At 48.4% G+C, this 21,831-nt stretch overlaps 2 protein-coding genes across 3 annotated transcripts in view; one reads left to right on the top strand and one right to left on the bottom strand.

The window, feature by feature from the left end:
- The first annotated feature begins 194 nt into the window (after positions 1-194).
- On the top strand, positions 195-7,171 carry LOC311352941 (profilin-2-like). 2 transcript variants are annotated; one of them, XM_084472772.1, is made up of 3 exons: positions 195-491; positions 2,375-2,567; positions 4,638-5,089. In XM_084472772.1, the coding sequence occupies exons 1-3, from the start codon at positions 363-365 to the stop codon at positions 4,733-4,735; spliced, it is 420 nt and encodes a 139-aa protein (XP_084328898.1). In that variant the 5' UTR covers positions 195-362; the 3' UTR covers positions 4,736-5,089. The 2 variants fall into 2 exon arrangements, with proteins under 2 accessions (XP_084328898.1, XP_084328897.1); XM_084472771.1 differs by lacking the exon at positions 4,638-5,089 and adding an exon at positions 5,106-7,171 and having other exon boundaries at positions 201-491.
- A 1,407-nt stretch (positions 7,172-8,578) lies between these two features.
- The window catches only part of rnf13 (ring finger protein 13), a 33,700-nt gene continuing 20,447 nt past the window's right edge, over positions 8,579-21,831 (bottom strand). The window contains 8 exon segments of the mRNA XM_084472770.1: positions 8,579-8,638; positions 8,640-8,971; positions 8,974-8,991; positions 10,778-10,858; positions 19,293-19,386; positions 19,550-19,655; positions 20,347-20,437; positions 21,283-21,370. Coding sequence (XP_084328896.1) covers positions 8,594-8,638; positions 8,640-8,971; positions 8,974-8,991; positions 10,778-10,858; positions 19,293-19,386; positions 19,550-19,655; positions 20,347-20,437; positions 21,283-21,370 — 855 coding nt within the window. The 3' untranslated portion in view covers positions 8,579-8,593.

Raw genomic sequence — 21,831 nt, 5'->3', positions numbered from 1 at the left:
GATAACTGTCTTTCTTTACGGTCTATATAATAAACAAATAAATCCTAAGAATAAATCTCAAGAATACTTTGGACTATCGACCCTTAAGGTTTCTACATCCGCCAAATAACGCATTGGGTATGGTAACGAGAGCCGAACAACGGCTTGGCGGAGGGATTTCAAGAAGGCTACACCCAGGCGCTGCCCGACCGGCGTGGCTTCTCTTCGTTGCCCATACCCAGAAGAAAGCCGGGACGTGACGAGCTGGGATTTGCTGAAGGCCTTTGTCCATTGACAATCCAGCTTGCTCGCAACACTCCGCTCGAGAGCACTTGTGACTTATTTGACCAACACATTTTCATCTTTGAACTAATTTCGCAAACATGTCCTGGCAAAGCTACGTGGATAACCTGATGGCTGATGGCACCTGCCAGGACTCAGCCATTGTTGGATACACGGACGCCAAATACGTCTGGGCATCGTATCCTGGTGGGGTCTTTGTTAACATAACGGTATGTACTGTGGAAATGCGGATTCGCTGGATGATTTGAGGGACCCGCATGTACCTGTCGTCCACTTCCCTAGCTAATCTGGGCCTTATTGAGCGGACAGACGGGACAGATAAGGCGATCCTTGTGGCACACATGGTGCCTGGTGCTCAGCGGAGATGCAGAGAGACTTGGGCAAACACTTTATTCCCTTTAAATATAACCTTACAGTTCACGCCACGAATGCCTTAATTGGAAAAAAGGCGTGCCGATGTTTGATCACCCCCTGCTTTAGTTTAGTTGGTTTTAATATCACGGGATTGTTATTCAACATAAGGCTGTTCAGGGTTAGCCGTTCCAGCGCCTCCTAGCCGAGTTAGCGGGCTAATCATTCAGCTAGCATTACCCAGCGCTTATCACCTATAGGAGATACACTGGGTGTCAAACAAAGCCCGCTGCGGAGAACTATTTTTTCCCTTCTAAATCCGTTATTCGGGAACCCAACGAAGGATAACACTGGGGACTAACGTTATATTCCGCAGTGTGTGTGTGTGTGTGTGTGTGTGTGTGTGTGCGTGTGTGCGCGCACGTAGCGGTTGAGCGGTTAGGAAGTCGGGTGGTGTTAATGTTGATTAGCCGACCACTGCTAACCACGACTGTAGGGTGGAGAAGACGTGAAGCCTCGGCTAGCATGCTGTGGCTCTCTGTCTGTGTGTCTCTGTCTGTGTGTCTGTCTCCGCCGCGGTCCTGGAGAAGCAGGCGTCGCTGCCGATCCTTCTTTTTCCAAGATGGCGCGCCATCCCCTCCCCTCTCTGATTCATTTCGGTCGAAGCGCTCGAGACAAATCACGGCTCCTCGCGGGTCCGCCGCTCGCGCCGCATAGGTCACGTTCGACGAATTCAACCGACGGTCGACGCTGGTGTAAAAATGAACGATTGGGAAATGTTTAAATGGGTTATTTCTGTAAGCCCGGTCCGCTCGGAGCCTCCATTTTGTCTGCTAATGAGCGTGTTAAGGGAAAACGAGGCTGTACAATTGTGTGTACAAAGGGGAAAAAACTGTACCTAAATATCGCCCTATGCGTTGGTTTTGAACGATCTTGTGTGGTGGAGAAGATCAGCGAGGTGGTGGATGGCGGCCAGGCTAGGCTAACATAAGCCTGTGTTTGATAAGATGGGAGTGTCCCCTTGAAATCTAGATTATAAATCATTCAGTGTGTATTGCAATGCAATACAGATCCCCGTTTATGGGCACATGTCTTAAAAGAGGCGATTAGGCCTGGAGGTTGTGGTTGGGTGTAGGTAGGCCACGAATAATGCACGGCTTGTGGCGTTTGATCGTGGCCCTTTTTTATATAAATAAATATATAGAGGGATAGATGGACACAGACACGCACACTATGATAAGGTATTTTTTCTCCAAATAGGCCAGGTTGGTTTGGTATAAATGGTTCAACGGGATTATTTGATGGACCTGGGTTTATAAAATCGACCTTGCAGTCTCCGAATTTAATTGATTTTCCCTTTTTCTTTCCCGGAAAGAAAGGGGAGGGTTGGGTTTGTGATTATGCATTTCTGTAGGAACAATGCCGTGCCTCATCTTTAACGTTTTGAATTGACAACGACAGTGATTAGGGACACGCTTATGTGCGCTTATGTGTGCTTTTCGTTAGTACGGTCTGATTTGTTAGGGCTTAAGAAAAGGAGACCTGTCTGAGTCAAGGTTTTCTCTACCCCCACCAGAATCTTCCATGACTGAACCTCTTTGTCCGAAATGTTTACATTTTTATTTAAGACGACCGGTGTCTGCCATGTATTTCACAAGGCACTATTTGATGCGTGTGTGTATATCTATACATGTTACCCGGTACTGACATAGGAAATAATCTGAACAATATATCTCCCTAGAGTCAAGAAATCGACGGGGTAGTTGGGAAGGATCGGGAGGCATTCTTCACCTCCGGGCTGACCTTAGGCAGCAAGAAGTGCTCTGTCATCAGGGACAGCCTCAACGCTGAGAGCGATTGGACGATGGACGTCCGGACAAAGAGCGTTGGTGGAGAGCCGACATACAACATTTCCATAGGCAAAGCCGGCAGAGGTAAGTGGCACATTAAACTGGGCTACGACAGTGACATCATGACATGCATTAGACTGGTCATTCCACTGGTCAGACATGTGCATGCTTGCCTAGTTAAAATAATTCACCTTTCCTCAATATATAAAATACTTGTGATTTTATAATGGCTATTTGATCACAAGACTGTTATTGGATGTAAACCAATAAATGCATGATGACTCCATGTCGATTTTTCCTTAAGGTAATGGATGGGCAAAATGTTTATCACAATGTGTTTTTGTATATTTGTATTTCCTCTTAACTTGTAGGGGTTTATGTATTGATTATAAATTAAGTTGTAGTTAAAACAACCATCCTTTTGGGCATTAATGCTGAAAGTAAAAGTAAATCAAATTGGAAATGCATTTTGACACATTATTTTTGGGTTTGGGATCAGCAGGCCGACGCATTCAACACATTGATTTTAGTTTTTGGCATGTAGAATCCTCCACCAATCTTAAGCCAGAGCACCTAAAGAGTTTAAGGTTCCTTCTAGAGGGCTGGAGTTGCCTCAGAGTTCTGCCAGTTATCCTTTTGTCTGCGTGGGCCCTGACACGCTGCCCTCCATGTAAGGGGCTCTCTGCAGTGCACAGGTGAGGGGTTGTCACCAGGCAAGCTGGCTCCTCTTCTGTCCTGTACGACTGGCCTTTCTCTTCCTCCTCCTGCCCCCCCCTTTTCTGACACCTCGTCCTGAGACTCCCCTGAACCGCATGCATTCTCCCCCTTGGTTAGCGGAGCACCTTTCTGCCCCCCTTTTCCAAACGAGACGCAACTCCCATGGACTGTGTTCTGACAAATCACCTCCACAGTTACCATGGTGACGGCTCTTCTCTTATGTCCTAACATGGCAGTTGTCGCATGTATTGAGGAGAGGTTCCGCACGCATGTGGCTGTGTCTGCATGGTCCTAGATGGATGGTAATGAATAGAAGCATTCACCTTCCTATCCTCTGCAGCTGCTGTCGTGGTGTTTACCAGCTGTGATGAAAGCCAGGGACTGTTTGTAGATGATTTAAGGGTCAGTGTAAGGAATTATTGACTATAAGCATTTTGATTGTACCAACTGCAGTATTGACCCGCCTCCTGCGTAGGGTATTAATTAGAAATTGAGCAGGTTACAAGTGCATTCAAGCTTTTATAGAATAATAATGTCAGGGTTATTGTCAGGTATTTGGCAACGTGGTGTTTGTGTTATAGCATGAATGTGGTGTTTTCAGTCTGGAAGGCTGCATGATGGAAGTGGATCTATTTTAGGTTATCCAAATGTTCTAGAGGGAATTGTTGGCCAGTATATCCACATTACTAGTGGTCTCGGTGTACACATGAGGATAAAGGTCAAAAATGAGGTATAAACTTTTCTCTTGGACATTGTGTCAAATACAGATGTTGTCTGTCAGAATTGTGAGGCATCCCCTAATTCATCTGCGTTCAGAGTAGATCCTAATTTCAGGGTCTTCAACCCTATTTATTGTCCCACCCAGAGTATGGACTAAATGGTTTCCTACGGCTATATAAGCACCAAGCTCCAGGCTAAATGCTAATATGCCGTTAGAATCATCCCGTAGAAGAAATAGTACCCAAACACATTATGGAATAGTTGTTATTCAGATGTCATGATGGTTGTTCAAATGTCACAAATGACAAAAGTGGCTCAGAGTCAATCTTGATTTAGCCGACGCCTAGTTTGTCTAGTAATGTCACTATTGGTAAAAATAAGCCATAAGCCACAAGTTTTTTGCACAATAGAAGATAAGTCTGTTCGCCAGTAAGATATTCGGCAGGTTCGCCATGTTGGAACCAAGTCTTATCAGGGGAAACGGACTGAGGTGAGGTGAGCTGAGGCGGTGCGGTCGGACCGCCAGCAGCTCTGATAAGAAGGTGAATGCTGTGGGGCTTACCGGTAGACCGTAGACGCTACTGCCAGCATGCTCCGTACCCCCACTCGTCCGCCCTTCACCTGCCCGGTCCTTCGGCTCTTGTGGTTTTCGTTTGACCTGTAACCTCCTGACTTCACCACTTTTCTCTAAATGTTCCTTCTGTGTTTTTCTTCCAGTCTTGGTCTTTGTAATGGGCAAGGAAGGGGTCCATGGAGGCGGACTGAATAAGAAGGCATACTCGATGGCAAAATACTTGAGGGATTCCGGCCTCTAGCTTTAGGTCTTGTGTTCTGTGCGGTGTAATTAAAGGAGAAGATTAAAAAAATACATGCATAAAAAAACACAAAATTCCATAAATCAAATTTAGCAAAGTATTGTCAAGAGACTCCCAACATCCCTGCATTCCTAGTATTTAGCAGTTTTTGGAGCGTTGGGAAGAGGCAGCTGTGGGTTGAATCAACGGGCCAATGCCCCAGTGGTCAGCACAGTAATGGCCCCACGTTACACAGGCAAAAGGAAAAGGGAGAAAAAAAAAAGGTTGTTGTAGCTTTTGATTTCAAGCCCCGTCACAACAATGTCTGGTGTTCATTTCTGCTGTGTTTTTTTGTTTTTGTTTCGTGTTTTTCCCCCTCTTTGTACTCCAGCGATGGTTTTAATCATGGGAAAGGAGGGTGTCCACGGCGGTCAGCTCAACCAGAAAGTGTTTTCGATGGCCGACCACCTGAGGAAGTCTGGATTCTAAAGCGGCCTGTACTACCAAGCCACCTAGCAGCCCACTCTAAGCCACCACTCCCACTTAACCTACTTCCTAGATGCTTCTTTTCCTGTCTTCTTTCCTTTCTTTCCTACGTTATTTTCAGGACTTTAGTTTTTTTTTTTTTTACTTTCATTGTGTCTTCACCCCCTCTCCTCCCCAACCTTCCCTCCACCTCTTCTCTTATTTGTCCTTGAGTCATGTTGATGCGTCCACATGGCGTACACACCTAGCCCTCCTCCAGCAGCACTGTCGTGTCGCGGCGACGACATGAGCACGGACGCCACGACCTCATCAGGATTTAACCTGAGAACAGTGCCACATCTGGACCGACCATCAGTGGAGAAAATGCTCACCTAACAAAAAATGAAGAAGCTAAACTTAAAATTAACGGAAGAGTACCTTTTTGATCCTTTAATGGTTTTTGTTTCTGTGAAGCGGTGCCGAGCATTAGTTTGCCCCCGGCTCCCCTCTTCCTCACCCCAAGCGGCCATCTTTGCCCCTTTGGAGCACTTGGGTGGTTCTAGAGCGCTCAGAATGTCTTCCCTTTTCTAGAGCATGTTTGAGAGGGGAGGCCTGCATGCATGCATATCTTTAACCCGACGGTCCCCCTCCCTGCCCAGGCCCCAGTCTCCCCTGCCAAAATGCCCCCCTCCCTTCTCCAGGTGTCCCGTCCTGTTTGTTCATACTAGGTAAAACTTAACAGGAGACCTGCTCCCTCTCTGCATTAATCACACCCCCTCCTCCTCCCTACATCCCTTAAGTCCTTTCCAGCTCTCCTCCTCCCGCCCTTCACCCTTGCTACTATTGCTCAGTTTTATAGGGGATGGCAGGGTTTGTGAATGGATTACTGCTGTTCTGTATCATGAGCTGAATACGCAGGAGCTGCTGTCAATGGGATGCAGTGAGAATCTACTTCCACTCAAGCCTTTGGCATGGCCTTCCTGGCCACACAAGCCCATGGACATTCCATCTTAAAAATGGCTCAGACCCAATTGTTTGCCAGCTCCTGTAATATAATTTCCTTTTTTTTTTGTAAAAGGCTGTGATTTGTTTTTGGGACAGTAGATATTGGATAATAACAATGTGGAGCGCATCCCATTTAAACAAATATATATTCTCCGTAGGACCAATTTGACCAATCACAGCCTCAGTGTTTTCATTGGCTCTTAAATGATTGTGAAGGAACACTGCTTACCTGTATTTTGAAGACTGCAAAACCACTCAAATCCTGTCTATCACATGTTTTAAAATTGCTACGGTGCAGAGGATTTTGTCTAATGACTGAAAATTGGCCAACTCATGGTGTCGCATTGTCTTTTTATTTTAAATGAAGAATAAAATGAACTGAATTTGTACGAACCAATGCTGTGTAATAAACGGAAACTTAAAATGCCACACACTGGAGTCCTCTAGTTGTGGCATGTTAAGTCTGTCCATGCTTGGTACGACTAAATTAATAGTCTTGAATGAAGAATAAAAAACAAAAACTTAGAAGAACATTATGGAAAGGATTCACACTACAGTGGCTGAAGGAATCGGTTGGAATAAGGTCTCTTTTTGGTTGTCTTGTCAAATCACAAAGCCCACAGAACCTGTGTACCCTGTGCCATAAAGTAGAGAGATGTGTTGCTGTTGTAAGATGGATCCTTTAACCCACAGTCCATTCAATAGTCAATTCATTGGCACTTATCTTCTCTAGCTATCTGTCTTTTTGGAATTTTTTTTTTTTGCATCAACTCCACTGTCTAGGCCTTGTGGGATATGTACTCATGACCCCCCGTTTTCTGTTAAATTTCTCTTCCCCGCCCCTCAGCACTCATTTCTTTTCATTTTACATCTTGAATACAGTCCCTTAACTGCATCTGATTTCATATGCATAAAACCAAGAAATGCCATAAAATTGATTTTATCACCTTGTTTACAGACAGATCAAATAAATTTATTCCAACCAGATGTTGTTTCCATGCTTTTAATTTCACATTGAAAACTGTCAGCTTTCAAATGACAATGGACAATTAAAGTGAGAAACATTCAACCTCAGTTAAAATACCTTATCTCTTTGAGGATCTAGCACTTCCACTTAAATGTCTGGTCAGATCTGTTAGAAAACTGACTTTCTTCCAAGCCACACATTTCAATTGTTCCTTGAATAAAGCCAAATGAAGTCATCCATCAGTACCTTTCTGTTTTCTTTTATTAAAGTGAATTTGGATTCAAGACATTGGTAAGCATAAGACAATACAGTAACTGAAAAAAGGCAAGGGTTTTTGTGAAAAATACAACAGTTCAAGCCATGGTAAAATAACATTTCAATAAGAGTTAACTACTTGCGGTATTTAAATGAAACAGGCCAGGCCCGTGGACTAAAAGCGTGTTATGAGGTTACTGGGTAGTGGCAGGCAGTGTGAACACATCTCACGCCGTGCAGCACAAACTCCCCTTTGAGTGTGACATGTCATTGTTTAACTTGAATCTATTTACATATTTTACCAACGCATTACTTTGGCGCAAGTCATACCTTTTTTTTTTTTATCCTCATGCTGAACGGTAAACCAGCCATCTGTGGCACAAAACATGTTGAAGCGCAGAGCCCTCTGGCTACAAGTATATTGGCAAAGATTAAGTCTGCGAGTTTATAACTTACATACGGTTACACTGAAAATTTGATTTTACAAAAAGGAAGCTGCATAGTGCTTTAAGATTTAGACGTGGCTATGCAGCTCGATTACGTATCTACAGTAGGACGCGGCGCTGCTACACCGCGCCACACGTGTAGGCTCTAAGCAAATAAAAGGTTCATGTGTGATTTATACATTTTATATACACTAATGGTTTTCCACTGTTGAGCACCCACTGACACTGAACCCACCTCAACCTTGGGACCTCTCCCTAGTACAGAGGTTTAACGACGGGGGGACACCTCTGTATTCGCCTGGGGGACGGGGGACTACCCAGAGTACAGCATTACTGTACATTGCAGAGTTAACACTCCTGTCAGCCATGGAAATCAGCCCCCTAAGCCGCTGACTGTTTTGCCAGCTTTTGGACACATTGTCAGCATCAAGCTCCAACTACTGCCCCCTCCCCTTTCCTATTGGGTCCAAATCGAAGAATACTGGTATTCTAACTTTTGGGAGGGATGTCATCAAAGTAGATTTCGAATCAATAACGTAACAAATGGGGAGCGGTGAATCAGATTGTATTTAGTCTCTACAGCCCTGTGGGGGGCCTGTGGTTGGCTGTGGTGTACGGCGAGGGGAAGGGTCGTGGGGGGGGGGGGGGGGGGGGGGGAAGGATCGTGGGGGGGGGGGGGGTCGTGGGGTCGGGGATGTGCGAGCGGCCTGTCGGTCTACCGTCGGCCAACCGTCGGTCAAGTCAGGCGTAGGGCATGTCGTGGTCCCGGCGGTGGTCCAGGGGAGGAGGAGGAGGGCTGCTGCAGCAGCACCACCACCGTCTCCACGGGCGCCGCGGGCGCCACCGCCGCCTCGCTGTCGCTGCTGTCCAGCTCGTCGTCCTCGTAGTCGGACGAATCCTGGCCCGAGCGGGAGGCCCCCGACATGGTGCCGAAGGAGTGGGCGCTGGTGGAGGCCAGCGAGCGCAGCAGGGGCGTGCTCTCCGACACCTCCTCGTTCTCCTCGGGCCCGCTGTCGCTCTGCTCCTCTACGGGGGAGTCGCTGTCCGAGTCGCCCTGCGAGGGCACGACCTTCTGCTTGCACACTGGACACGTCTTCTTGGTCTTGGTCAGCCAGGGTCCACGCACTTGCTGTGGTAAGCTGTGGAGGGGAGGGGGAGGAGGGGGGGGGGGGGGACGACACACGAGGGCAGAGAGTGAAGGACGAGGTTGGAGCAGAGGCTACGGTTACATCGCTGCTGCAGGTCATAGTACAGAGGTTACACTGCAAAGTAGTGTAACCTCGTGAACTGTACAAACAGCCCCTATCTGACAGCCGGTCTCTGTACCTGGAAGAGTTGTTATTCTCTTATCCGTAGTTGTTTTTTTGTTGTTTGTTTTTGCCTTATTTTCTATCTATTTTACTTTTTACTTACTTTACTATCTATTATTTTATTTTATTGTATGACAATGTTTATATGTGAAGCACTTTGAGTCTGCCTTGTGTATGAAAAGTGCTATATAAATAAAGTTGCCTTGCCTTGCCTTGTTATTCTCTTATATATAATCTGTAATCTGCATAATTCGTGACCTCAAACCCTTGCATTCGACCGGGGTCGAATGCAAGGTTGAGGTCCCAAAAAGAGCTGGCGGGAATTATAATAATCCCGCCAGTTCTTTTTAAAACCAGACAAAATTAATGTACTCACATTCAATGTAAATCGCCCAATCTGGTAACGCTGCCTAAACGTCGTAAAAAGTATTTAAATTGAGCGGCAAAAATTGCCCAATCTGGCAACACTGCCTGCATGTCCTCGCGCTCCTCCCTCAGCGTAAATCAATGAGACGGACATGGAACTTAAACTGTGATTATGAAAAAAGTTGAAAGTAATCGAAATTCTGTTTTCAGATTATTTTGATCGAAGATGTGTCTCGACGATAATTTTTTTTACCAAGTTACGAAGTCTGTAAGTAGTAAGTGTCAGAGAAAGGGCGTACGGTTCCGCCATCCTCCCATTCACTTCCATTGTAAAAATAGTTTTTGAAAAGTAGAATATCTCAAAAAGTATAAAGTTTACAAATATGAAAAGTCATTGCCCAGAGGTATAGACCTAGACCTTTGTGACAGATGTTGAATGGGATTGATTGGTTCTGTAGTTTTGGCCACATGAATTGCACAACTTTGGTCGGAAGAAGAATAATGGAAAAGGGATATCAAGATTGTGCATTTCTATGCACAATCTATTTGTGTTTGAATTTCGTACCATTACAGTACGAAATACAATCTAATGTCAGATTTTATATGCAACTGTTTTATCTGAGAACATTTTAGCAATAGCATTGACGTTTCTCTATTCTATGCGTCAAGCTCACCATGGATGTATATTAAAGCATTTGAATTGCTATGCTTGTGACCAATGTTTTTTTATATTGCGTGTACATAGCATAGAGCTCCATATACCAGGTACCGAGTGCAGCGTTCTGGAAAGGTGCCGCCCTACAGGCAAGCGTTGGTTGCAGCAGCAGCATCTAACCACAAGGTTATGATCCCTGAAGAAGTGACTGGTTACGCTGTTATGCTCCTACTCCAAGCTATTTAACACATGCCCAACTGAATATAAATCAAACGGGACTGACTAAAATGTTGCTTCAGGGTGCTATGGCTAGTCATTTGACTTGAACAATATGTGTAATATTAAATAAACACTGTTAAATACATTTGCCGTTGGTGTACCCAACTCTCCTCTCAATGGGACTCTCCTTGCTGGGCTGGACCTACCTCCACATCCACTATTCATCTCCCTGGCCTGCTGTTCTCCGGGATAATGCCTGGCACACACTCTACGATTTTTCATTTAGAAACCGTGAGAGTCCACACACCTAACGATGGATGCAAATCAGTGGAAGGGAGGAGGGACTGGAGGTTGTGTGTTGAGACGTGGGCTCACCATGGGAACATGGCAGCACCCTCAGCTTGTCCCCGTCCTCGTATTCGTCCAGGCAGATGGCGCACACATCGTACACGTCCCCTGGGGAAGGAACACAGTCATGGTCAAGACCGGGAGGCTACCACCAACACAGAGACAGACTGTGACTCGATTCCAGGGAGATTGTGGAGAAACGCAAAGGCCAACAATAAACTCTCTACCTCACTCACTCTCTGTCTATTGCTCTTTCTCTACCTCACTTAATCCCCCCCCCCCTCTCTCTCTCTCTCTCTCTCAAACATCGGTAAAACCGCATTTCAGTTTACACGCTCCTTTTCATGGCCGTGAAATTAAACTTGAAAGACACAGATTGCTTCAGATTGACTCCCAGAAGAGGTGGCCGGGAGGCGCTGGGGAGTTCACACCAACAATGCACCGGATATTTAACAACACCAATCCAGTGGCTATGACTGTCACCACACACACACACACACACACACACACACACACACACACACACACACACACACACACACACACACACACACACACACACACACACACACACACACACCACACACACACACACACACACACACACGGCGGGCGGGCGGGCAGGCGGCCAAACGACCAGCGCTGCATGTCCTTTTTCAGGCCTGACGGTGCGGGAGCGTCTGCCCTGGAGTGCTGCTTTAAAGGCCCAGGAATGTCCAAAATTCCAAAGCATTCCTTTGCCCCGTCTCCTGTGCTGGCCGCTGCAGGAATGAGGGGGGGAGGCGGGGTTCTGTGATGAAGCTTTGGGACGGTGTGTTTATGTAAGCTCAAAATGAGCCTGTTTTTTTCCTCACTTGACTCTCTGTGTCAGAGCTGTGTGTGACCGTATAAGGACGGGGAGTCACAACCAGCCCCCGCCCCCCCCCCCCCCCCCCCCACTCGTTTCCTTTCTTCACAACAGTCAGCAACACAAACACACGCTCTCCCGACTCAAACTTGTGCTGGATATAATGCCCCCAAATCCAGCCACCTCCTTCTCCCTTGCTTGGTTTCTCCCACTCCCTTCTATCTCTCGGGTCCCTCACACTTATTCCCTCTCCCCTAGCTCTCAATCTACCTCGCCCCCTAGCTCCTTCCTCTTCCTCAATCTCTCCGTCTCCCCCTAGCTCCCCCTTCTCTACCTCAATCCCTCCCTCGCCCCCTAATTCCCTTCTCTTCCTCAATCAGTTCCTCCTCCCTTTATCTTGAGCTCTCTCTTCCTCACTCCCTCTTTAGCTCACTCTCTCTACTCACTCACTCTCTCCTTCTATAGCTATTCCTCTGCCTCCCTCTCTCCCTGAACTATGGCCCCATCATCTCCTCTTTCTCCTTCTTAAAAGAGCCAGAAAGGGTAGACACGCGCGCGCGCACACGCGCACACACACACACACACACACACACACACACACACACACACACACACACACACACACACACAACACACACACACACACACACACACACACACACACACACACACACACACACACCACACACAGAGAGAGAGCACAGGGGGTGGTGCTGAAGACGTGGGCAGCTGTCCAGCGGCCCGGACAGGAAGTGCTGAGCTGTGTCGCTGACGGAGAGGGAAGTACAGAACCCTGTTGAACTCGCACTGTGAAAACAACAAGCCGGGCCTCTGTACGCTATATATATATACACACCCCACACATCACCTATCCCGTCAGGGCCCGTCCTGCCACCGTAGCACTCAGCAACAGCCGCCCCCGGGCGCCAGCGCTATCGACCCGTAACTGTAAAAGGGGTTGCAACTGTTAAACGGACGTCTCAAGAAGTCAAGTGAACCTTTTTAATTTGCTGCGTAATTACAGTATTTCTGTCGGTGCGGGACAGAGGAGTCGATATACTTTTTAACCGGTTTTGGGGGGGGGGGGAAACTCGCCCGCCGAGGTCATCCTACGCGAGGACGAGAGGAAGGCGAGCCGGCGGCTCACGTGTGTGTGTGCGTGGCTGCTGTGCCGTGCCGTGCCGCGCCGTGCCGTGCCGTGCCGTGCCGTGCCGTGCGTGTCCGAATGTCTAAAGGGCTGATCACGGTTCCACATCGACGCAACGCAAGGTGGTTTTACGGACCCTTTACGTCCTTGCGGACCCTTCCTTGCGTCCCAAACCTCCCAAAATGTTTTACTTTGAGTCGAGGCGACGCGGCAGCAAGGGCTGCCATCGGTCCGCTCGCTAAAACAACGACACAGAACCGAAAAACGGGTTCAACGACTGTGCTGAAGCGTCTCGCGTGATTGTCGCGTTGCGTCAACGTGGAACCATAATCAGCCCTTCGCGCCGTGGCCCCCGGCCCCGTTCCCATGGAACCGATTAGAGGGCAATCAAAGGGAGCTCGCCACGGACCTTATCGCTCCGTTATCTCTGGGTGCGTCTATCACAGGGGCCGGTGGCGGTAATGCCGTCAGGGCGTTACGTCCTCGCTGTCCTCGTGAGGCCCCGGGGACGGCCTCTCGTGGCACCGTGGCGGGGAGCGGCTGGGCTGGGTCACGGCCACAGCTGTTAAAACAGGGCCTGTCCCTGCCTGTGTTTTGTTAGCATAGTAACTGCCACGGATTCAGACGGATAACCCGACGGTCCAGCAGTGCGGTTTCTTCGTCTGATTCATCACGTTCTTGTGAGAACCTCTCCCCGTAGTACGCATTTGTGAAGAAGCCACTTATATCACCGCCTTAATGGAAGCCATGCGTTGCCATGGAAACCGGCGTTTTCCAAGTCAAACCGTTGTTGCTGCTGGTTTCAACGCTAGGGATTCCCAGCAACACAGGGTTTATGGGCTAGTGGCTCAGAGTTATGAGCGAGAGAGCAGCAGCAAAAAAAAAAAAAAAAAAAAAGCCACACGGAACAACCCAGAAACGAGGCAGAGGTTCTGGAGCCTAGTCACTCTGCGTCTCCATTTTGCATTAGTCAGCCCGACTCGGTGCCTCTCTGTGGAACCACTGTCCTACTGAACTTACGACGACGCGGGAGCGTGTGTGAGGGAGGGAGGGAGGGGTGCTGTGTAACAGAAAGGAGCTTTACACCACCAGAGAGTGGCAACTGGCACCCGGGCCAGAGGGAGTGTGACTAACTAACAGGGAAGGAGATAGGAGGGAGAGAGAGAGAGAGAGAGAGAGAGAGAGAGAGAGAGAGAGAGAGAGAGAGAGAGAGAGAGAGAGAAACGGAGAGGGAGAGGGAAAGAGGGAGGGAGGCAGAGGGAGAAAGAGGGAGGGAGAAAGAGAGAAAGAGAGGGAGAGCAGAGGGAGAGTGAGATCCTCCCCCTAACTACATCCTCTGGCCTCACACATTGACGTCTGAGCCACTGCAGCTGCTGTGGCCGTGAGTGTGATACTTTGTACTTTGCCCTGCAAAGGAGTTGGCCGAAGCAGGGTGGGGTTTAATGAATTGGACGTACGCACACGCACACACACACACACACACACACACACACACACACACACACACACACACACACACACACACACACACACACCCCCCTCCCTCCCAGAGCCGGCCAGGGACCAGCGAAGCCGTGGTCACTAATCCAAACCAAGGCGTGACTATGAGGAGTCCCAAACAACACAAAACACAATCCCTGAGCTTCCTGAGGGGCTGCTATTGTCTCTCTCCCTCCTCTCTCTCCCCCCCCCCACCGCCTTGCCTCTCCGCGCGTCACCTCACCCAGCCCTCTGCTCGGGCTTTCCCCGGCCTCGCCAGCTGGCCCGTCTCGTGGGTTGAACCGCACAACGGGGCTGAATCACCCGTCCAGCTAACCCCTTTAACCCCAACCAGAGAGGGCCCCCGTCGCAGAGGGCCAGTCCCCGGGGCCGCGCATGACGCAAGGCCCCTGCAACAGAGCCCCCGTGTGAGGTCAGCGTGGCAGCCTGCTAGCATAGGGCTAGCATAGGGCTAGCATAGGGCTAGCGCTGGTGACGGCAGCTGCCGCTGCATAATCCTTTACATTGACCGGAGGGCGCGGATCTTGTGTCTGCAGCAGCCCTGGCAGTGTGCGCCGATTTCGTGGTTATTGGTTGTCAGCGGCTGCCATTGTGCGACCGTTCATAATCACCCCCTTTGTTTGGCTGCATGAATCTCTGCCTGCAGTCTCCCGTCTCCGCACATGTAATTCTGACGTAAGGCCGCTCTATCTTCTCTCTCTCTCTCACTCACTCTTTCGCTCACTCTCTCTCTCTCTCTGCAGTCAGATCATCTATCAGTGCTGCAGGGTGGTGCTAATGCTGATGATATTAAAAGCAAGCCTCCATAGCTCACATAGTGTGGTTATGAAGTGGCCACCCTTTGCAATGGATTAGTAAAAACAAAAGGACGTGATTGAATCCAACATGAATGGCCTCTCGGTGCCCATGACGCCTCTAAGGGACACCTTATGCATCACATGATGCATCATGGTAAATCAGCACATTTCAAATCAGCGGTTCCCCCTAATTTTGCCGCCGCTGCCAAGGGAAGTTCAGCGTCACGTATACGCTGTGAATAATGCCGCAGAGAGTGACACATCATGGGACGCCGAACGCGGCTAAAAATATAAAAAAAACCACCACCATGTTAATTCCTAGAACGTCAGCTTCGGATTACCCGCCGTATGTAACCATGATACCAACAGCAAATTAACACCTCGGTGCCGGCCAAACATGGCTCTGTGTTGGCTGACGTGGAGCTGGTGTCACCCCAGCAGCCGAGTAATGGAGCGGGGGTAAGAGCCACGTGGGCCGGTGGCTGTTCACACAAGGCCTTTACGATGACACTCACCACTCTGTGCTTTTAGCACAGAGAACACAAAGAATACATTACTACAGGGGGCTCCTCAATTCCTCATTAGGGGAGCCCGGAGTGGGTACGCACTCAAGGTAATTAGCCATCTCTGTGGGTTGAGTCGTTAGCCCACTGGCTGCGGGCGCTTGGCGTCCGTCGTAGCAGAGGGTAAGGGCCCCCGTTAAGGGCTCCCTTAGGAGTGTGGCCCCCGTTAAGGCTCAGTTATGGTTCCACGTCGACGCAACGCAATGACCTGTTTTGGGTCTGCGTCAGGGTTTTAGTTTGCGGACAAATCACAGCCCTTGCTGCTGCGTCGCCTCGATGCAAGGTTACAATTTTTGGGAGGCGCACGTCAGGCCCTTGCGGTGGACGCAAGGATGGGTCCGCCAGGACGGAATGGGTCCATAAACCCCCTTGCATTGCGTCGACGTGGAACAATGATTAAGGCTTTAAGGGCTCCGTTAGGAGAGTGTCCCCCCCTCCCATCCACCCGTCCACCGCAAACTCTGCATAAGCCGCACAGAGTGCACGGAGGCAGTGTGTGAGACACGCTGCAGGCTGTGAGGTGGGACAGCGCGATCCAGGAACAATGAGGGGATCCAACGAGACGACCGGGGGCGGCGGCACCTCAGAGGGACGCTCTGGCTCCAGGACGGGCCCGGCTGCCGACAGTCGCAAAAAAAAAAAAAAGATGTCGCTCTTTGGAATGTGCTGTCATCGCAGGACACACACATGCGCATGGGCACGGACACACACACACACGTGTAGATTTCCAATTAGCCCGATCCGGGGGCTATGTGCTAAGAGATGGGAGGAATGGAGAGCACCGGAGACATGCACACGCAGCGCAGTGCGGAGTCCGGAGACCACACCCAGGTCTGGGGAGCCATGAGGAGGACAAGGGTCACCAAGGGTGTGGGAAAAGACCCAGGGGGTCCGAGGGGTACGTCGTAGAATAGACTCTCTCAAGGGAAATAATCCGATACTTGAATATTTCAAATATCTTTCATATACATTTCCCCGTTGCCGCTCACAGCGAGCTGCGTGGCTGGCAGTGATGTACTGCTCTTATGTATGATTGTGGTTATTACTATTTGAGTGTCAATGAGCAAACATGGCATGCAGGGCACTAAAATGGGCAATTTAATATATAGCCAACTGACTCCATTACACAACAGATGGCCCTGACAGATTAACAGCAGGAATTTGGTCTAATGGCCCAGTGGATTAATTGTGGGCCGTGAATCAAGTTCATAAAAAACGTACTCAATTGGATAAACGTATGGGTAATTACTCTTTATTGAGATGTACAGTTGGTTACATTTAACTCATTAGTGCTGGTGTTGTTGACCCTGAGGTCTACTGGAGCACACACAAACACGTGCGCAGGCACACACACACGTGCGCAGGCACACAAACACGTGCACACAAACACGTGCACACTAACGCGCACACACACACACACACACACACACACACACACACACACACACACACACACACACACACACACACACACACACACACACACACACACACACACACACACACACACACACACACACACACAAATAAAATCTGGGCCACCAGTAACAGCCAAGCTAGCATTGCCCCACACTGAGGGCTTAAGAGGTGATTAGGCAGAGATTTCATGTCCCCTGTATGTGATGCCAAACCCTCTTACTCAGCAAACGGGGGGAGCTGGAGCAGACCCGCGGCTACAGTGGTACTGAGGAGGCTATGTCCAGGACACCTGACTGTTGGCCAAGGCACCTGGGATCAAGGTCAACTGGGAACACAGGTCACCTGGGGCCAAGGTCACCTGGGAACACAGGTAACCTGGGGCCATGGTCACCTCTAGGACTAAGATCACCAGGGACCAAGGTCACCTGGAACCAAGGTCACCTGGAACCAAGGTCACCTGGAACCAAGGCCGCCACAGGTCCTGATCTTGTTCTTTAGCTTCAAAACTAGCATTTCCTCATACACGGAATAAGGCCGTCTGTACCAGAGTGGGATGCGGGGAGGAGAGAAGTTAATGAAGGGAAAAATCAAGCTCCAAAGCCTAGACCTTAATTTCTCCAGATGGAAGCCGACCAGGTTGATCAAGTGGTGCTAAATGTACCAACTTTGCCTCAAGCCCCCATTTGAACATTTGTGCGTGAGCTCCGTTGTAGCTTTCCTCCGTGCTGCTGCACAAGCAGTAGTTACGGCCAGGCAGACTGGGAGGGAGCTCCACACAGAAACACCACAATTACCAGCTTTGCTAGGGGGCTGCTAGCAAGCTGCTAGCAAGCTGCTGGCAGGCGGGTACGTCCCGCCCACAAACTCCAAATGGTCCCCTGCATTGCTGATTGGAGTCTAGACCATCCTGCCCGACAGAGCGCCAAATGAACGCACACCGACACACAAACATGCACACATGCGCGCACACACACACACACACACACACACACACACACACACACACACACACACACACACACACACACACACACACACACACACACACACACACACACACACAGATTGCTACACTTCAGGGAAAAATAATAAAAAGATGGCAAGGCCCATCTTTGTTTTGCATTGCAAAACAAGGTTCCAAGAGGAAGGAAACTTCCAAATACAGAAAGGTGACGATGACTTCACCTTCAATGCAATTGGACAAACTAAAAAAAGGTACTTGTATACACGCAACTGCAGAAAACAGAAGGGAGTGTTCTGCTTTAAAGTCGCAATGTGTAACATTTCAAGTAGCTCGTAGTGTAAAATGATCTGGAGGACATGTCTGCAGTTGCTGATTGATAGTGATATAAATAATGTTCAACACCTCGTTCAACCACTTCAAACAATCACATCATACAGCTGATCTATTCTACAAAAACACTCCCGCCAGCCGGCCCGGCTCCACTAGTTTGCGTCATACAATTGCACCACCAGTTAGAGTGCACACAACACTGTTAGTGAGGTTTTTTAATTCTCAAAGTGTTCAGTGTACCACCTGTGAGGGGCTCAATCCTACATACTGGGAATAAATACAGATGTATGAAGTCCATATTAGTGAGAAACGATTTGATCAGTAGATATGTCCATGATAAGACTAGCACTAGACTGAAGACAGACAGCAGCTTGGCCGAGAATTAAAGCAGGCTTACATTTGTCGTACTAATCGACTCGACCCTGGGACAGGTTTGGAACAGCCCTTCACTATTATCTGATGATAGATGCTCGGTTTGAGCACACCAGAGACCCTTTTATTAAATCTTTCAAACAAAACCACATAGAAGGAGTTAAGAGGATGAGTGTATGGTTAGATCTATTAAATCCATAAAATATGATTTCACTTTGTACGTATGTTGTGTTCTCCCATTCTAATCCGCAACAAGGGATGACCCCTCACGCAGACCCAGTCCGTGTTTTTAAAGGTGAATATTACACCACCAGGTGTGAGTGGGATTAGCTGGTACAAGCCGTACAAAATCTGCCTCTTCTGACATCAGAAGTGGGTGTGTCCACCTAGACGTGTGCTGGATAGATCAGTCTACCAGCCTACCCAGTCGACTGTAGCAAACGTTGCTCATCTATCCATCATACATCTAGGTAGACACGCCCACTTGTGATGTCAGAAGATGCAGATTTCCAAAACAGCTTGAAACGGTTAATCACACTCACACCTGGTGGTACACTATGTCATCTTTAAGGTAAAACTCGGTGAGCCATGTATTTGCTGTACCTTTCTTGTACTTGTGGATGGGGAGCTTCTTCAGCTGGTCTTTGCGCAGACGGCTCCTCCGGGCGCGGTGGCGATCCTGCACAAACTTGGTGATCTAGAAGAGGATTCATATTCATATCAAACACAACCGACGGGCCCACCTCAAGCAGTCGTCTGTACTTTCTGAACGGTGTAGTCTGTGCCTCTGTGTGCTTTAAGTTCCCTTGGGGGAGGGGGGGGGCTGTGAGTGAACGAGGGCCGGCTCATGCTGTACTCACCATGAAGACCACGATGAGGATCAGACAGATCCCTACGATGATGAGGAAGGGGATGAGGTAGTATTCCAGAGGAAGGCTGAAGTCGGGCATCAGGACCACGTGGCCCCTGGGGAGGCGAGCAAGAGACCATGTGAGCTGGGACTTTACTTTCAAACATTTCTCTAGGTTATGGCATCATATAATCGCAATGTTATGCTAACAGTTCATGATTACACCGCTGCCCGCCCACTACAAAACATAATTTAGTGTCAACAAAATAGATGCATAAGTCCCTGCATCTGCTTAATGGCGGCCTACTGTGTTGCCTAATGAGCAGTGGGCTTGTAATTACAGATATACAACAGTGGTGGCCTGTGTGTTGTAAATACACGCTACTTACATTTGCCTACACTGACGTCACAGGCACACGTAAAACATTCACTCCTGGGAAAATTCTGCGGTTTATAATACATACCAAGCACACTTAATGTCAACAATGCAGAGAGAGGCCTTCTGTGAGACTTGGGTCTGATTGGGTCTGTCTGGTTGGGTCTGAGCTATCTTTAACGGATCCAGACCTTCTGTGTTATCGGATTAGCTCCGTGGCAGCAGAGTGCTCAGGAACTACAATACAGGTCTGTCCTGCTTCTGGAGGCTTGCGGGCACACACTGGAGATATTAGGACACATTCATGGCACGAGTCCACCATCAGGCGTCAGAGGCACTGGCAGAAGTGGTTATAATGGGGGGAAGCTTAGGTGAATGAAGGCCTCTGAGTGATTGATTGACAGGCAAATGACACTGGACGTCAGACTCACCCCTTGTCATATGAGTAGTCCTCCTTCAGAGAGTTGGCCGTCTCCTCGCTGATGAACACAGATGGAATGTCTATCTGCTTCATGACATCCACTAGGAAATAGACATGGAGCAGAAGGGACCGGTTAAACATGGAAGGACGTGGCTAAAATAATACCTCTTTTGAAGCGCTTTTCAAGCTTACGGGGGCTCCTCATTATTAATTCATTCATTTAAGACACATATATTAGACATATTATACACATACATACAAACACACGTAAGTATGTTTGTACATATATACACACTCACACACAAACATATGTACACACACACACACGCACACACACACTTTTAGCTGATTTGGATGGATTGGATATTGGGCATTTACATCTCAATAAAAAATCTCCAATTACTAAGAGCCAAATCAAATTCAAGGGACCGGTCAAAGCCCATTCCAATACAGGCAGCACAGGGACTGTATAGAAGATTCTCGTAAAACACCACATCAAAACAAAATGCTTCTGGTGAGGATAAGAGTGCTAGGACTTCCTCCACACAGTCACGTGAGAGCAGCCAATAAAACTAGTTTTGCATTGCAAACCTGCTGTATTAGCTAGTTTAATTAGCTGCATTAGCTAGCTTTACATCTTCGTCTCCATCGCATCCCCCCCGCTTACAATAAGACACCGCCTTAAAAAAGGGAGCTAAGCTAAGCTAACAGGGGGTTGATCTGTCTGGACTCTGGCACCTACGCCTCTCTACGGCAGTGGGAACCATGGCCGAGAGACATCCTGGCTGGGGATCTGAGGAGGCTAATTGGGCGAACAACACCAGGGCCAAACACAATGAGACACACGCGTGTGTGCACACACAGGCTCTCCTTCGCGTTCCAAGGTTTGTGTTTTATGGGCCGGTCGACGGCTTCAATGGGAGCTGGGCGTGGTCTGGTTACTCACGATCGTTGGAGCCCATGCTGATTAAGTCATCGGAGTCCACATTGTGCACAATGGCCGCCTTGTATCCGGCCTTCTGCGCATTGAGGACCTGTTGGAAGACACGCAGACCACAGTGTTGGGCTTTGTCCGGCCCGCCGCTCACCTGCCCCTTTCATCCCCTTTTATTGTTTTACTGCCGGTAGAACAATAACATGCTTATGCTTATCATATTATTATACGGTACCTTGGAAAGATTTGTGTTGATTTAGAGGAGGGATACGCATATGAAATATGAATAGATGCAAACAAGGAAAAGTATATGTCTAACAGATTGTGGTGAAAGTAGGTTTAGTACTGTGTATTGGAAATGTACAGCAGAGTGACGTAAAGCCATTATTATTATTAAAGTTATTACTAAAATTATAATTTCGCTTAGCTCCTTTTTATTTCATTATGTTGAGGCAACAAACATCCATAGTATTAGGATCTATGTAAAATCTAACCCTATTAGCCCTTCAGGGTTTCTCTGCTCTCCTGCACCATCCATGCCACGTTTGCTTTGATTTTTTT

This window comes from Micromesistius poutassou (assembly GCF_964030765.1).
Source record: "Micromesistius poutassou genome assembly, chromosome: 9".
NCBI classification, from domain to species: Eukaryota; Metazoa; Chordata; class Actinopteri; order Gadiformes; family Gadidae; genus Micromesistius; species Micromesistius poutassou.
Note: the sequence above shows the minus strand (reverse complement) of the source record. Positions and strands in the feature narration are given on the sequence as shown.